The 18283-nt window shown below is 34.7% G+C and overlaps 1 protein-coding gene across 3 annotated transcripts in view; it reads right to left on the bottom strand.

The window, feature by feature from the left end:
* The window catches only part of CNOT2 (CCR4-NOT transcription complex subunit 2), a 109824-nt gene that overhangs the window by 59028 nt on the left and 32513 nt on the right, over window positions 1–18283 (bottom strand). For all 3 annotated transcript variants that reach the window (XM_008004003.3, XM_008004005.3, XM_008004004.3), the window contains exon 2: window positions 12406–12548. In XM_008004003.3, coding sequence (XP_008002194.1) covers window positions 12406–12453 — 48 coding nt within the window. In that variant the 5' untranslated portion in view covers window positions 12454–12548. The remainder of the gene's footprint in view (window positions 1–12405; window positions 12549–18283) is intronic.

The following is an 18283-nucleotide window of genomic DNA, read 5'->3' as shown; positions in this document are numbered from 1 at the left end:
GAAAAAATACTTCAAAAAAATGAAACATTAAGATTTTCACTTCCAACCAAGAGAGAGTAGTGGTAGTACTAGTTGTAGCAGTAGCCCACCTAAAACAACTTGAAAACGGACAAAATATATTAAACAATGGATTTTAGACACAGGATATTAGGCTGTGCAGGACAACAATCCCTGAGACAAGAGAAAGAATCAATGAAGGCTCAACAACTACCCTTGCTTATAAGACCGGAAGAGTTTTCAGTCTGCAGTAAGGGAGAAGGATTCCAGATTGGTGGAGCCCAGCAATCTTTGTGAACTGAGGAAGTGGAGAAGAGAGTCGGGTAATTAAAGGCAGCCAGAATGAACAGGCTGGGACACTAGACGAGAGAGAGTGGCACAGAGAAAGAGTTCTGAAAATATGCAGAGGGGCCCTCTGAGTCTTCAGCTAAGTACTGATTAGCACATTCATGTAAGGAAACTACCAAAAACTAAAAAAAAAAAGAAAAAAAGCCACCTGAAAGAAACAGAAAACAATCCCCACGGCCCAGACAGGGCTGGGAATCATTTATTTTCCTACCAGCCAGAGTAGAAAAACATAATTTACATAATTCAGAAAAGAATTGTTTAAGTAGTTGAAAGAAAATTAACCCTAAAGACTACTCTGGTTCTGTTAAACAAGACCTAAAAAAAAAAAAAAAAAAGAAAAGGATGTCTCAAAGATCAAATAGTTTCTATTATTAGTAACTGCAACCACAAGAAATCTAAGGAATATTAACACAAATACAAATATTATATAGCACTCAACAAGATAAAGTTTCCAAAGACTGGCATCTAAGCAAAAATCACCAGCCATACAAAGAAGCAGTAAAACAGAACAGGCAATGAGGAGGGGAAAAAAACCAACACGCAGTAGAAACAGACATAGTTTCTACTAGTAAACATGAGTAATAGAATTAGTAGACAATGATATTCAAAGAGTTATAATTACATTTTGTATGTAAAAGAAGGCAGAATAATTGGCATGCCGAAGAAAAGATCAGCAAACTTAAAAACATAGTAATATTTTATCCTAACTAAAACACGGTGAGAAAAAAAGAAAAAAAAATGAACAAAGCATCAGTAAGCTATGGGACAACTCCAGGCAAGTTGATATATGTGTAATTGGAGTCCTCAAAGGGCAGTGAAGACAGATAATATATTCAAATAAATAATGGATGAAAAAAATTCCTAAATTTGTATAAACATACAAATTCAAGATGCTCAACAAATCCCATGCATAAGACTCATGAAAAAATTATACCGACACAGACCTTAACAAAGCTGTGTAAAATAAGTGACAAATTTAAAAATCTTAGTATTAGCCAGAGAGAAAAAGGTATATTATATACAAAAGACTAAAGATAAGAATGACAGCAGACTTTTCATGGGAAATAAGATAGTGAAGCACCATTTAAAAAATTCTAAAAGCAAAAAATCTGTCAATTTTGAACTTCAGACTCAGTGAAAGTATATTTACAAATAAAGGTGAAATAAAGACTTTTCAAACAAAACCCAAAAGAATTCATTACCACTAGAAATGCCTTAGGAAAAAAATTTTTAATCCTTTAGGCAGAAGAAAAATATTATGAGGAAGGGAAGAAAAAAGGAAGAGAAGTGAGCAAGAAAATAAAGAAAGCAGGGCAAGGGAGGGAATTAAACAAAAGAAGGGAAAGGAGAGAAGAAAGGGATAAGAAGTAAAAAGAGAAAGGAAAAGATGGGAAGAAAATGAGTCAACAAACCTATTCAATTATGAATGATAATAAAAAGCAGAAATAACATTACCACCACCCCTAAAATTACCGTGAACCACAAGAAAATATAACAGAAGTCTAAGCAGAAAATGTTTCCCTTAGAAAGTGAGATTTCAGCTGAGATCTAAAGAATAATTAAAATAGATGTTGTTTGGTAGTACTACTAAGAACCCAGAACGCTCCACTAAATAACAACAAAAATTGCTCCATAAAATATTAACTTTATCCAATCAACAATACTTACTACATGCCAGACACTATTCTCAGGCGAGGATATAGTAATGAACAAAATAAACACTAACAGAGGTTACATTTTTAAGTGTACAGCTGAACCTGGAAGGGAGGAAGGGAAATTCAGCACCCTGAAACGAGTAAAAGCTAGAATTCCAGAGAAGCCACAAGCTTATATCGCTAAAGGAGAAGCTATTTAAAAAATCTTTTTATAAATCAGGTACCTTAAAATGTTACACCATGGCTGGGAGCAGTGGCTCATGCCTGTAATCCCAGCACTGTAATCCCAGGCCGAGGTGGATGGATCACCTGAGGTCAGGAGTTCGAGACTAGCCTGGCCAATGTGGTGAAACCCCATCTATACTAAAAATACAAAAAAAAATTAGCCGGATGTGGTGGCAGGCGCCTGTAATCCCAGCTACTTGGGCGGCTGAGGCAGGAGAATCACTTCAACCAGGGAGGCAGAGGTTGCAGTGAGCCAAGACTGCACCATTGCACTCCAGCCTGGCCGACAAGAGTGAAACTCTACCTCAAAAAAAAAAAAAAAAAAAAAAAAAAGAGCTACACCGTAATTGTAATAACCCCTTAGTAAAGAATACAGCAAAAATCTTGATGTTCCTGGTATTTATGGCAAGCAAAAAGTGGTGACGGAATGCTCTGAAAATTTATAGCCACAAGCAAGCATGAATTCACATTACCTATGTGGACTGCAACCTCAAGCTAATATTTTATTTGGAATTGGTTCTGGATTGGTAGTGCCTTAGGGGCTTAGCAAAAACAAGTGAAAATCCCCTTGGGAGAAATGTCCCCTTCTACCTAGTCCTCAAAGAATTCCCAGAGTTCTAAGAAACATGAAATGATAGCTTAATACACACACAAGGAAACAAAGCACAATGAGAACCAGCGGAAACAAAAACATTAGCATAATCTGTGACAACTTCCAATTGTTGGATTTATCACACGCTAAACACAAAAATGTATAAAATAATTAAAGAAATAAGATATATTGGAATCCAGATCTAAACAAAGGGATAAATGATTATATGGATACATAAGATATACATAATAAGATTAACAAAGTTGATCTAATTCAGAGAAGCAAAGCAATACACCTGACAATTTGGTTAATATACATTTTGTTTAAACACATAAACAAATAATTGTATCATACAGACCACGTTCTTGAACCAAAATGAAATTAACATGAGAAACCAGCAACAAAAAGATAACTAGATGAACCTGGTAAGTTAATTACCCAGAAAATTAAAAACATAAGATTAAAGAACAGTATAACAAACTCTAAGAAGTGAAAGGAAAACATTAAAGAACACTGATGAATAAAAAACAAAACTAAATTTTAGAAATAAAAAAGGCTAAAATTTGACTCCTAGTAAAACTGACAAATCACTAGCAAGTCTGACCAAATAAGGGGAAAAGGCACATAGTAAACAACCTTAAGAAGAAAAAAGATGCTACAGAGGAAAAAATATATAAGGTAGCATCATGAACAATTTATTTACCCTGACAAAGTATATCTATTAAAAAAATCCTGTATCAAACATTATTTAATGATGACAACTTCAAAACCGGTGACAATTTCAAAACTGTCATTTCCTAATGATGTGTTTACTTACATGAACCCCCCCCCAAAGCCTACACATAAATTATAAAAATTAAAATGTTTAGCAACATTGATACAAAAATCAATTTTAAAAGTCAACTATATTTCAGTAACACCTATAACTAAAAATATTTTTTAAATTTACAACCAAGAAAAGCAACAAAAGTAGTCATAAATCAGACTAAAGATTTCTAAGTCCCTTATGAAAAAAATATAAAGCTTTGAGAGAAAATACGAAAGAACTCAATATATAAATTCCGGTTTAGGAAGAATATCATATACTTATCAATTCTTCCGCAAAGAAAACTAAGGTCAATGCAATTCCACTTACAAACTCAATACTTCTTTTTGTTGTTGGAGGGGAGCATTTTCATGAATATTTTAAATTTGTCATAGAGTAAAAGACCAAGTCAAGACTCTTATGAAGAAAAGGGTAGACAGACAGACACGAAGATTTAACACAAAGCTTTAGTATTTAAGAAAACATGATATTGGTACAGGCACAGACAAACACATCAAGGTAACAGAAATATAAGAAATCCATGCATATAAAGAGAAACTTGATTTACAACAGAGCTAGCACTGCTGAATAGTTAAGGAGGGTAGAACAAATTGGTACACAATGCTAATATGATAATTTAGGTGCAGGGGAAAGGAAACTGTACTCCTAACACCATGTACAAAAATCAATTTCAGGTAGACTAAATATGGAAGACAAAACAAAAAATCTTTTTTAAAAGACTATGAAGAAGAGTATCTCAATATATCTCAAACACAACCTCAACAGATGGAAAAAATTTTAATTCAGAAATTATCAAATGTCAGATGAATATGAGTACTGAGGAGGTTCAAAATTGGTATAAACACTCCCAAATCTATTTCTAGAAGACCTCTTAGGAATTGAATCTTCCTGAATTTTTAGAATACTGCTTTGTTCAGATAAACTCCTCTAACTTCATAAAGTTATCTCTTCTGTTATTTTCACATAGTGTTTGAAAATACGATCGCTTATTTACTGAGATTTCCTGGTTCTGTTCCCCTCTCCCATTTTTGTCTGGACCTTCTCTTTCCAATGTCTCTGTTGTCCCCTTCCTGCACAATTTTAATTCCTCTCCTCAGTGGAATCCTAGAAGGACACACTGATGGGTCATTCTCAGGAGGTCACAGAGCTAAGCTGCTCCAATCACTAGCCTTACCATGGGTCCCTCACACTCACCTTATGAAGCTGACAAAATCTCTCCCAATTTCAAACTGGCTAATCGTACTTACCAGTGAATACTTGTTGACTACTTTGGGTGCTTCCATTCTCAGGTCCATCAGACATCCCAATGTCTCTCTTTTTTATACATAAAAACTGGTAACTGGAGGTGTTTTTCTTAGTTCTCACCTGCTTGTATTGGGGTTCATGGGGACACTTAGTCAACAAGTTTTGTTATAAATGTTTTCATGAGTTTTAGTTTTGCTGTCTAGTTGGTTTCTATTTTTATGTGGAAATTCAGAAAGATTTAAAAAAAAACAAAAAAACTAAACCTGCCAGCATCAATGCTATCATCCTAGACTCCACACAAGACCTAAGAATTACCTCTTAAAAGATAACTTTGCGGCCGGGCGCGGTGGCTCAAGCCTATAATCCCAGCACTTTGGGAGGCTGAGACGGGTGGATCACCCGTCTCAGGAGATCGAGACCATCCTGGCGAACATGGTGAAACCCCGTCTCTACTAAAAAAAATACAAAAAGCTAGCCGGGAGAGGTGGCGGGCGCCTGTAGTCCCAGCTACTCGGGAGGCTGAGGCAGGAGAATGGCGTAAACCCGGGAGGCGGAGCTTGCAGTGAGCTGAGATCCGGCCACTGCACTCTAGCCTGGGCAACAGAGCGAGACTCCGTCTCAAAAAAAAAAAAAAAAGATAACTTTGCTTGCTTCTGTATTTTCTCTGATTCACAGAAACATCGGCATTAATGTCTTAACTTCTGATTTAATGAGTACACATTTCATATTCACGATTAAGGCAAACCACTTAAATATATTTTTTTGAAAGAGAACATTTCATATTTCATACACAAAGTCTAGGGCATACATTGCCAAAAGGAACACCAGAGTGAACACACAGGGGTGCTACTAGATATTTTATATCTTCTTAGGAAATACAGCAATATCTATCAGATAATCATGTGAATATAAGTGACTTGGACCTAATTACTTACTTAGCAGAGTTTCTTTTGGCCCAAGGGCACTATGAAAAAATTACCAATTCACTAAGGGTGCCATAAACCAGGTGTCTTGTTTACGTTTTAGAAAACAAATGTCACCTTATTTGATGATTTCAGATGATGATAAAAAAGTATCAGAATATATAATAAATTCAAAGAAAGGTTAACACTTAGCATCACACAGCAATGAGCCAACCAATGAGGAACTTGGGAATTCATTTAACTTGATTTGACATTACTGGTTGGCCTGAGAACGAGGACAAAGAGAAGCTATGAACACCAGGAAAAAAAAAAAGGTCAAATTAAAAAATTTAGATTAGGCCAGTACAGTGGCTCATGCCTATAATCCCAACACTTTGGGGAGGCCAAGACAGGCAGATCACCTGAGGTCAGGAGTTCAAGACTAGTGTGGCCAACATGGTGAAATCCTGTATCTACTGAAAATACAAAAATTAGTCGGATGTAGTGGTGCGTGTAGGTAGTTCTAACTACTTGGGAGGTTAAGGCATGAAAATTGCTTGAACTCAGGTGGCAGGGGCTGCAGTGAGTGAAGACGGTGCCACTGCACTCCAGCCTGGGTGACAGAGACCCTGTCTCAAAAAAAAAAAAAAAAAAAAAAAAAGGTTGGGTGCAGTGGCTCATACCTGTAGTCCCAGCAATTTGGGAGGCCGAGGCAGATGGATCCCCTGAGGTCAGGAGTTCAAGACCAGCCTGACCAACATGGAGAAACCCTGTCTCTACTAAAAAAAAAAAAAAAAATGCAAAATTAGCCGGGCGTGGTGGCACGTGCCTGTAATCCCAGCTACTCAGGAGGCTGAGGCAGGAGAATCACTTGAACCTGGGAGGCAGAGGTTGCGGTGAGCACTCAAGTGATCACGCCATTGCACTCCAGCCTGAGCAACAAGAGAGAAACTCCATTTCAAAAAAAAAAAAAAAAATTTTTACATCACGGAGTCAAAGTGACTTCTGTTGCTAATCATGTGATCACGACATGAACAGAGCTTTCACAATCAAAAATTTAATTATAAGAGCAACTTCATCTTAAGCAGCTGTACAAATGCAAGTAAAGGGCACATAAAAAGTCATCCATGTGAGTTTTTTCTATCCCTTTCTCTGGTGATAACATATCACAGCCATCTGGTTGCAAGACTTTCAAGAGCAAAGAAGAGAAAACTGAACCAATTCACTGGATTCAGGCTTTTTTCCTTTTTTTAAAACTCATTCTGTCATTAGGTTGCTCTTATTCATCTTCACCCAACACCAAGCCACAGTAATAACTAAAAACTCAATTTTTCTTCTCTGGGTACCAGATCTGACAAATTTTCAATTAAGTATTAATTTAATAAAATTATATCCATCTATCGATCCATCAATCGACTGATCGATCGACCAACTGACTGAGAAGGTCTTGCTCTGTCACACAGGCTGGAGTGCAGTGGTGTGATGATAGCTCACTGCAGCCTCAAACTCTGGGGCTCAAGCTATTCTCCCACATCACCCTCTCCAGTAGCTAGGACTACAGGTGCACAGCACTACACTCAGCTATGATTTTATTTCATTAAGTGTTCTTTATATTCATTATATATCTCTAATATACTATATATCATAGATTCTAAGATGCTTTGGTGCTGGTACTGTTTGTCACAACCATGACTCGAAGTCACCATAAGGTGTAAGATGCATCCTGAACTTCAGGGAGAAAAAAATGTTCAATAATGTGCCACTCACAATAAAAGAAAGGAAATACATTTAATTGTTTATTTACAATTACATTTTTATTGCAGTATAAAAGAAAAATTATGATCTGAATACAGCATATACTAAATGGAAATATACTTAGTGATTCATTTGATTCTGTTTATATTAAGTAGCTTGTATTTTAAATACTCTGTATTATGGAGAAATCCTTGGTGAATTGTCAAGTAGGTGTTGAGTACTTTAGCTATATCTAGGAAATTGTTTAGGGTCCTGAGTGGGCTGAAAATTCATTATGATTTTTCCTACTCAAAATAATAAAATATGGGGCACCACTTTCCAAAAAATTGCCACACAATACATAAAAGAGATGTACCTCAATATACTGAAACACATATATGTAATAAAGTTATAAAAATATAAAGAATGAAACACAAAATTAAAACTGCTGATTACTTCTGGGGAAGAGGGCAGAGGAAAGAATGGGAAACAGAAACAGCTCCATTAAGTACAATGCAGGAAAATACACATTTGTTAAAGACAAAGACGATGAATCACAGCTACACTATATAGTCACTAGTAAAGATCTGAAAAGGTACACAACAAACTCTTCAGAGTAAAGTTGTCAAGGCAAACTTTCTCATTGTTATTTTATATTCCGTATTTTTCTTCAACGTTTTGGTAATGGGCATCTGTGATTTTTAAAGTTAATAAAAAGGAAGTAAGGTATTTAATGTTGGGGAAGAAAACGGCAATACAATCATTGTTACAGTTCTCTGACATACTATATTCCACAAAAATACAGCGTTTTAGGTTATGAATCATTCTTCAGAAACCTATGGACTAGGATGCACTAGACCCAGTTTGTAGATAATGCATTGAATGAGCTAGCATATGATGTGACCAATGACCTCATATTGAAAAGTTCCACTCAAAGTAACATCTAAATATCTTGAAAATACCTCTATTTTTCCATACCACTTACAATGGTATGTTACCCAGTATACTTTCCATTTCTTCCTTTCCCTTCTTTCACTGTTTTGTTTAATTTTATTGGAACAACATGCACTGAACACCTATCTACATATCAGGCACCAAGCTAGGTATTGGCAGTACCAAAATAGATACGGTCCCAGTTTTCAAGAAGCTTATTAGATAGAGCAGTATTATCGAATTCGATTTTCTGCAATGATGGAAATGTTCTGTACCTGCACTGTTCAATACAGTAGCCATTAGCAGCATGTAGCCACTGAGCATTTGAAATGTGGTTAATGTGACCACTGAACTTTCAAGTTTATTTAATTTAAATGAGTTTAAATTTAAATAGCTACTTGTGACTAGTGCCTATGGCACTGGACTGCACAAGTCTACAGGAAGACAAGGACAAATAACCACAACTACAATGTATTATGGTAAACTCTAAACTAGAAGTATGTTAAAGGCTATGAAAGAAAGGGAAAGGAACACTGAGTCTACCATAGGGTGACGTCTGGAAAAACTGACACTTAATTCTTGAATCATGTGAACAAAGGTGAGGCATTACATGAAAATAACCAATATAAGTAAACCCTTGTGGATTTAAAACTGCATGGCAGGGAGATTAAAAGTAGTGTTGTATTACTAAATGGGAAAATCTACTACAAAGAGTAACAGGACAGATACTGGAAAGGTAAATGTATGTTAAGAAGGCCAGAATGTGGGAAGTCTAAATGTAATGTTTAGAAGCTTGAATATGCTATATAACAAAGGGAAAGCAGGGTCGGGCACGGTGGCTCACTCCTGTAATCCCAGCACTTCCAGAGGCCGAGGCGGACAGATTACGAGGTCAGGAGTTCGAAGCCAGCCTGACCAACATGGTGAAACTCCATCTCTACTAAAAATACAAAAATTAGCTGGGCGTGGTGGCGCGCACCTGTAATCCAGCTACTCAGGAGGCTGAGGCAGGAGAATCGCCTGAACCCAGGAGGCGGAGGTTGCAGTGACTGCACCACTGCACTCCAGCCTGGGCAACAGAGTGAGAGTCCGTCTCAAAACAGTAACAACAAACCCCCCCCTCCAAAAAAAAAAAAAAACAAAAAAGGGAAAGCCATTGATTAGTTAAATTGGTAATTAAGATGGTTTATATTTGTGCATGCACATGCTCATAGTTAGGGTAAGTTAGTCTAAATTAGAGGAAGATAAGAAAATGCTTACAAAAACTGAAGGTGCATTTCCTTGGAAAAACCTTGACAATCCAAAAATGAACCGTGAGCCATATAAATAAATTGTTTTATCTGAACTAATATGCAAGTCTATCTCTGCAAATAAACTTCAACTACTGTATTCAAACTCCGAATACCTAACTGGGCTTAAATTTATAGTAAGAAAGGAAACACACAAAGTAGATACCACCATAAAAATCAATACTTCAAACCATGCCCATTTAAAAGTCACTGTCTTTAGCACAGAGCCGAGGGAATGTACCTTCCTAAACTAAATTCCTAAGGCTTTAATCAGGTCCGTAAGGAAATGAGACCTGGAGAAATGTTACAAAAATTCTTGTTAAACTCTGGAGTATTAGCCTATTATCAAAATGTTCGAATAAATACAAAGTATCTCTCAAAAGCAAAAGCCCTCAGAGATAAACGAAAATGGTTATAAACATAGACACAAAAAAATTCTACTTTATCCTTGGAAAATAAATAAATTTCCTCCAAAATAGAATATTTAAAAATCCAAAATCATTTTTATCAATTCGGAAGATTTAAGTTCTCTCTTCTAGCTATTTTGAAATATACAATACCTTGTTAATTATAGTCACCCTACTCTGCTATGGAACACTAGAATTTATCCCTCTATGTCCCTTTTCTCTTTTGTTTTTACTTAGTGATGCTAAATGCATATTGAAGTATCCTTGGAAACATCTGTTTAAAGCTGGATTGTAAAATTATTTTATTTTTGAACCCTACTCTGAAAAGCACATGTATAGAAACAGAATTTCCTGTTAGGTATTGTGATGAATATATTAAGAATATAAAAATTCTTAGACTACCAGTACAAATACAAATGTTACTTTAGTGATGAACATTCCTTTGAATTTCCCATACATTCTTATATACACATTCTATACATGTGACAAAATACCACACGTACCTCATAAATATGTACAACTATGTATCAATAAACGAAGAGAGAAAAGGGACAACATTTTGAGGCAGCAAAACCATAACCAAAAATGCGTTTTCCAGGTATGCTAAAAAACCTGGATTATTTGTAAATAATGTGACTGGAACAATGGAGTATTTTTAGTGTAGAATGAGCAAGAATAAGCAGATGTCTTCATGTATAAAACCTAATTCTGTTTTCTTTCTTAACTATACATTTTGGAATTCTATATTAATATGGTTCCATGAGACAAATTAACTACAGTGTGTAATTACATAAAAATTCTACATTCACACTTTACAAACTGGATTATGAGCACTGAAAAGCTACGTAATTGAGAATCTCAAAATTCTTAAAATAATTTGGCAGAACCTATCAAAAGATGCAGAAGTCCAAGAAGTGTGACCAATTAAAATCTTATGAGTCAAGGTAATTGGAAGCGGTTGGGAAGCAGGAGCTACACCTGAGTACAAATAATTAGCAAAGGCTATGTTGGTCAAGTCTATGAGGACAACTCAGAAGAAAGCTTACGGAGAAAACTGATTCAGCATAGCCTCAGTTTTCTCTGGCTTATTAAAATCACAAAGATCTGGCAAGAAACTTTAGACACCAAGTTAGAAAAAAATTCTAGAAAGGTTAAATATGACATTATTTTTAATTAGGAACAGTGCCTAAACCAGAACCCAGATCTTATAGTCAAAGGCTCTTTGTTACACAATACACCAAAAAGACTAATTTACAATTTGCTCCACTGCTCACTTTTCCAATTTGAGGGAAGGAAAGATTAGCTGGGCTAAAATAAATGGTTAGCAGATAAACGGTTAACCAAAGCTGCTGCTATCATACTAGTTGCCTTCACAACCTAGAGGGAATGAACTGATGAGTGAAAGGAAGTGTGGGAGGTCAAGAGGTTGGACACATATCTGCGCAGGAAGCCTAAAAGTTTATTTGTACTCAAGCTTTAAAGTATTCTGTATTCCGGATAACTAAATAAATGTGATAACAGATCACTATCAAATGAATAAAGGATATTTCCTTTAAAAAACTAAATTCAAATATGTTGGTTTTCTTTAAATCACTGTTTAACAGCACAATCTTTAAAATTCACCTTCTTTTCAAAGTTCAGAAATAGCAACGTTACATTTCCACTATTCTTTCAGCCTTCCTACACACTGAATAAGGAATGGATGTGATTAACCACCTTATTAAATGAGAAAACAAGAATCTAGCATTTTAAGGACAGCAAGCTAACAACAAATTCAACAGAATTTGGGTCTCTGAGCACCCTGGGTTTCTCATTTCTATTTCTTCTATACTCTACTCACTTTTGTCTACATTTCTGTGACATATACTTTGTTATCCAAAATATAGCACAAGACTTAGGGTTTAGTCTTCCAGGAATAGTATACGTAAAAGCAATCAACACTTTCGTTTTTACTAGCTTTGAATCCAGTCATGAAGTCATAACTTGTATATCATATAATCTAAGTTTTGACAAACATCTCAGAAAATCTGATTTGACACACTAAAAGAATATACATTATGAATATGCTTTATTTTGAAAAGTGTTCCCAACTGTTTCAACTATCAAATCCAATACTTAATTTAAAATTATAAACCCAAATTTTCAAATTGAGGTGTATCGAATTTGCTGGTTCCAATTACATATAACACATTTAAACAGTTTCAAAATAGCTACAAGACCAATAGAGAAAAAAGAAAAAAGACTGGTCTTACCTGGTAGTTTCTTTTCTCAGATAATGTATGTCCATCAGTCCTCACCATAGAGTCGTGTCCTTTCCTCACAGTACCGGAGGCAATCAAATAGAACTGTCACTCAAGGGTCGTGTCACAGGAAGGACCGCCCACCACTTCTCCCTCTAGAGTGGAATTATCCAAAAGCCGTCAAAATTACTAACACATAAATATATCAACAGCAGCAAAAATATTCAACATGATACATAGAAAACAAAAAAAAGTAATTGTTCTATACTCCAACCAGTCTTCCTCGTAATCATTTTCATGGGCTAGACTAGCATACTTTATTTGCAACAGAAATTATTAAATATGAAACATTCTTCCTACCCACTTCTACTTTCTTCAATTAAGACTGTCTGCCAGACATCATACACAAGGGAGAAATTTACAGGGAATAAAAAATGAAATCGACAAAAAAGTTTACCCCTCCCACAACTGATATTTTTTTCTTTTACATGTATCTTCTCCAGTTATCTCAAAAACATACAATTCATATTACATCATTTAACAACAAATCCTTCCCCTCCAAATGATTATATATATGGTGATAGAAAATGTAAGTTACTCACACAGCTACTGATTCATTCTGTGTAGGTTTATTCCCATACAACAAAATGGGAATGTAACATATATTCAAAAGATACAAACCTAACTCAATATTCTACTAAGCTTTACTCCAAAAAGAAGAGCAAAAAATGTCAACTTCCATTGATGCTTCTGTCTTTCAGTCTTCCAATTTCACGCATACTCCAATAGGGAATTCACTTTTTTTACACTGGGCGAAAAAATGATGGGGCTAATTTATTAAACTGCAGAGATATAAATAAGTTCAAAATGACTTGCACTCGAGGTACCACCTCCCACCAAAAAAAAAAAAACCAAAAAAATCACTGAAGCTGAGATGACAGCCACAAGAAATGCTATCTTTAAAATGAATATTGAAAATGAGAGTTCAATTATTCAAAGGTGGGTATACAAACAATTTGTAAATATGCATTTTCAAGACAGACATCTCTTAGCTAAGTTTGGTTAAACATTCTCCCTAAGGAAGTAGTATCTATACCTACTGAACTAATAATCTTGCTAGCCACTAAAGATTATATTCAAATTCAGAACAATTATTTAATATCAACAAACATATTTTGTGAAGAGGTAACATATAATCTATAATTTATAAGGAGAGTGAATCAGTATTATTAAAACCAACAAACATGCATGTACATATATATATGGAGTACCTCTAAAAAGCAATCTATACGGGCAGAACATTTTTTTTTTAAAAAAACAAATCATTAAAAATGAATATTACTAAATTTAAGTTTTAAAACGAACCAAGGTGACAAAAACCTATCTTCTGGCTCCTCTTTTATGTTTGATCACAAAGGTAGTGGGAGGTGTATTTTTACGTAAGTCTGACTATCTTACAGTGTACGTTTAGCTGAAATACTTCAAGATGTCAGGCTGTATGACAAAATTGTAATTGCTGATTACCAAATTTATAAGTACCTTTGGAGTTAAATATGTCTCTTTCAAAAACAACAAAGGAGTAAAGTTTTAAAAGCATATTTACTACTATAAATGTAATCTTTATCATTTAGCAAGCAATGAGGTTTTCATAAGGAAAAGTTACCAAGTGAATTGGATATTCAGGAATTGTTAAATGATGCACATTTGGTTCCAACTCAAATTTTCACGATTGTCACAAAAAGAGAGCAAGATTATTTTATTATGCATCTCCTACATATTAACTGTTTTAATATTAGTGTTTTATAATATTAAATTGTAAAGTAGTACTTGCTTTACCATTAATACATACATGGTGACTCTGAATTCAGTGGATAATAACGCAAAATTTCAGTCAGTACTTACAGAATAAAATGTTTTCCTTCTTATATAATATTTAGGGTCTATGAATTACCTTCAATTATATTAATGTCAGCAAAAGAATGTTGGAAATCTACAATCAGGTAAGGTAATTTTCAATACACTAATGCTGTATACATCTTTAACATAACCTAATTATATACCAAAGATAAGGACTGGATTTTATATGCTAATACCATAACAATACATATTAATATTTAATCTGTAAGAATTTATCAGATAAAAGTTCACTCTGAAGAATTATGGATTTTCGTATAAAGGGAAAATCTGTTTATTATTTGCTTTGTTTCCTCTTCTGGGGATAATTGGAAATATTTCATGGCCTGGAGTTTCAATCCATAGCCACCATACTCTAATCAATGTGGGAGCTAATATTCTATACTGAAATAAGAATCATTATCTCCTTTTAATACAGAGAAAAATAACTGAAGACACTGTATTTTCTTCCAAATAAACATGAAAAGTTAACATCTATCACCACTATCTTCATCGTACTATATTAAATAAAAATATTCAGCAATAAATTATGTTGATAACCTTCATATTGGAAATGAAAGGATGTACAATAAGTCAAAGAGACAGCCTGTGAAAAGGAACAAACATGAGAGACAGCATGCACCCTAGGTGCCAAAATTTATTAAGGTTTATACACTGTTCTCCCACTAAGTCCTATAAATATTCAAGAATTCAGAAAAGACAAATATTTGCAAAACTACAATGAAATTTTCTATAAGGCAAGGGTGTATTTCATGATTAAAAAAGAGGCTATGTTTACCCTTCTACCTTAAATAAACAGAAAACTAGACAAAATATATGAAACAATGGTTTCCAGACATCACACAACAATCTTCTCAGGACAGAGATCATCAAGAAAAAGGAACAAATATAGTGCACCCAGCTCACTGCCTGTAGAGTTTTGAGGCTGAAGCACAAGGAGGGGAAACTAGAACTAATTCTTTTTAATATATTTTATGAGCACTATAAACCCACAGATCCAAATTCACCACCTCTAAAGAGAATAACAACACAAAACCACATGATCATAACATCTCAGAGTAAAACTGCTACAAAACAGCAATAAACAAGAATCTTAAAGCAGGGGAAAAATACATAGAGTAACAAAGGTAGGAATGACATCAGACTTCTCATCAGAAACAATGCAAATCAGAGGACAGTGGTTCAATATATTCAAAGTATAGAAAAAAGAAAACTATCAACAAAGAATTCTAAGCCCAGCTAAAATATCTTTCAAAAATGAAGGTAAGTATAGCCATGTTAGGAGGAGGTTAGGCAATTTCTTATAAAGGTAAACAAAAACTTACCATACAACTCAGCAACTATGCCCCTAAGTATTTACCATTACAAACTGAAAACAGGTTCACACCAAAACCAGTACATGTATGAAGATGTATGTATGTTCACACCAAAACCAGTACATGTATCTTCATTTCAGTGAAGATGTGATGTCCTTTAATAGGTGAACGGATAAACAGAAGGCTATCTACACAACAGAATACTCTCAACAACAAAACGGAAGAAGCTGTTAATTCATGCAAGATGGATGAATCTTAAGTGCATTTTTGCTACAGGAAAGAAACCAGATCCCAAAGGCCACAAGTTGAACAATTCCATTAATATGACACTGCGGAAAAGGCAAAATTATAAACACAAAAAATAGACCAATTACTTCTCTCTGGCCTTAGTTTCCTAAGCTATAAAATAAAATGATTTAGATGAATCTTAACTTTTCCTTTCTTTAAAGATTTTTAAAAACTTTTTCCATGTTCCCCTCAACCCACTTCATTACTCAATAGTATTTAAACAATGGCCAAATATTTTAAAGGCTGAAAATAGTATCTAAAATATCTGTAATTTGGTAGTCATTACCACACTCAAAGTTAAAATATGAATTTCGTCAGGTTAAGACAGCTGAACCAGCTGAACAGGTTTTCTTTAACAGAAGACATTACATTCTAGTGTGGCTATTAATTAGGACAAACTACAAGATGTGACCAATTTCACTGGAGTTCAATAAAATGTGCAGTAAATGCACTTAGCCATTATTTTTAAAATAAGGGTTCCTCAAATTCTAGAACTATGTCAAGCAACGTTTTCTTAATAGGTCGACTGCAGTCACATAAATATTTCCTTGCCCTTATGAACTAATTTTTTGCTTGATCACATGGATAAATGTTTTTAAAATTCTAAGTTGATGGGCAGATGAAATAAATATAAACTCAAGAATTTCAGTAAAATAAAAATAAATAAAACTCAAGAATACCATACCTGGTCTAGGAAAATTGCCATATTAACTAAGAACAGTTTCTCTATTTTAGTAATATAGGTTTCATAGACCTATAATTAGCATGTAAAATGAAAAGTTGCCTATATCTACAAAGAAAAACAAATACAACTTAACAATATTCTATTGAAATGAATTTGCTCTCTGGTTGTCATAATACTCTATAACCATGTTGTATGTGTCTTCCATTTTCTATAGTGGTACTACTTTTAACCCAACTGTATAGTTCTCTCATCCATACTCCAGGGAGGATTCTACACATCTGATACACAGAATTTACTCTAAGTAGAGAGTCAGGTCTATCTAAAAGGCCCACCATCTTGAGACATAGACATTTTCTTCTACTGCCGCTTAAAAGTTTCAAATGAAGTGAATACTATAAAGGGAATCCTACTGATCTTAAATGACAAAAGTTCAATAATTTCTGAACCACAGGCTTGAAAATTAAAAGCTCTTCATTTGATTTGGGCTTAAATAAAACTGGGGTCTGAAATTCAGACAATAGGGGTTGTTTCTAGTCTTCCTGCTGCCCGAAATGTACGTATGTTTACACAAGTTGCTTAGCTTCTGTCTGATTTAATTTCCTCCTATTATAAATGAAAATAATATGGTCTAGTTCATGGTTTAGAGAAGGAGCAGCCAGCGAGGGAGATGAAAACCAAAGAGAGTATGGTAGATATCTTGAAAGTTAACTGGAATAAGTGGTTCAAGGAAGAATGTAATCAACTGTTTCAAAAAGCTGTTGATTATAAAAAAAAAAAAAGAGAGAATTAATCTTTGGATTTAGCAGCATGGAGATCACCGACTTGGTAAACTTCACAAGATAGCTTTGGTGAAATAAATGTACTAACTAGACTGGATTCACAAGAGAACAGGAAGAGAGAAACTGGAGACAAAGTACAGACATCATTTTCAAGAAGTTTTGCCATAAAAGTGAAAAATGGTAATAGCTGAAAAAATATAGCGTTGACAGAAGGCTTTTTTTAAAGACAGGAAAAATTATGGCACAGAGGAAAATGCAGATGATACAAGATGGAGAGAGAGAAATTACTGGAGTGATGACTTTGAGCAGATGTGGATGGCATTAATAAGAGAGAGTGGCCTTAGATAGGCACAAAGATGTATCATCAATAGAAACAGAAAAAAAGATAGTAAATAGGAATAGATTCAGGTAGGCCATAGTAATAAAAGCTATGGAAGTTCTCATGCAGCTGTTTCTGTTTTCTTCGTAAAATAAGAAATGAAGTTATCGGGTGAGCCTAAGAATATGGGAGGAAGTGTTAGAGGTTTGAGGAGAGAGGAAAAGGTCTTCTAAGAAAGGGAGACTGAAGGGATTAGAGGAACGACAGTAGGTAGAATTGCCAAGTATCACTAAAGACCCATGGGAGGTTGGTGTTCTCCAGCCACACACAACTGCAGGCATGCAAGAACAGTATAGGTAGAAGCAGACTTAACCAAAAGTCTTGAGTATTAAGAAGCATGAAAGAAGCAATAGAATTAAGGGTATAAGCAATATAGTGATTACTAACGATGGGTAAGAAAACAAAGAGTAAGAAAAGAAGTGAGAATATCTCAATAAGTACTAGCCATATTGCCTTTCTTCGTGTTTCTCAAACACATCCAGTCAGTTCTCAATTTAGGGTCTTTACATTTGAGGCTCCTTTTCAATGA

Source organism: Chlorocebus sabaeus, chromosome 11, assembly GCF_047675955.1.
Source record: "Chlorocebus sabaeus isolate Y175 chromosome 11, mChlSab1.0.hap1, whole genome shotgun sequence".
NCBI classification, from domain to species: domain Eukaryota; kingdom Metazoa; phylum Chordata; class Mammalia; order Primates; family Cercopithecidae; genus Chlorocebus; species Chlorocebus sabaeus.
The sequence above is the reverse complement of the archived record's forward strand: the minus strand, read 5'-3'. Positions and strand labels throughout refer to the sequence as shown.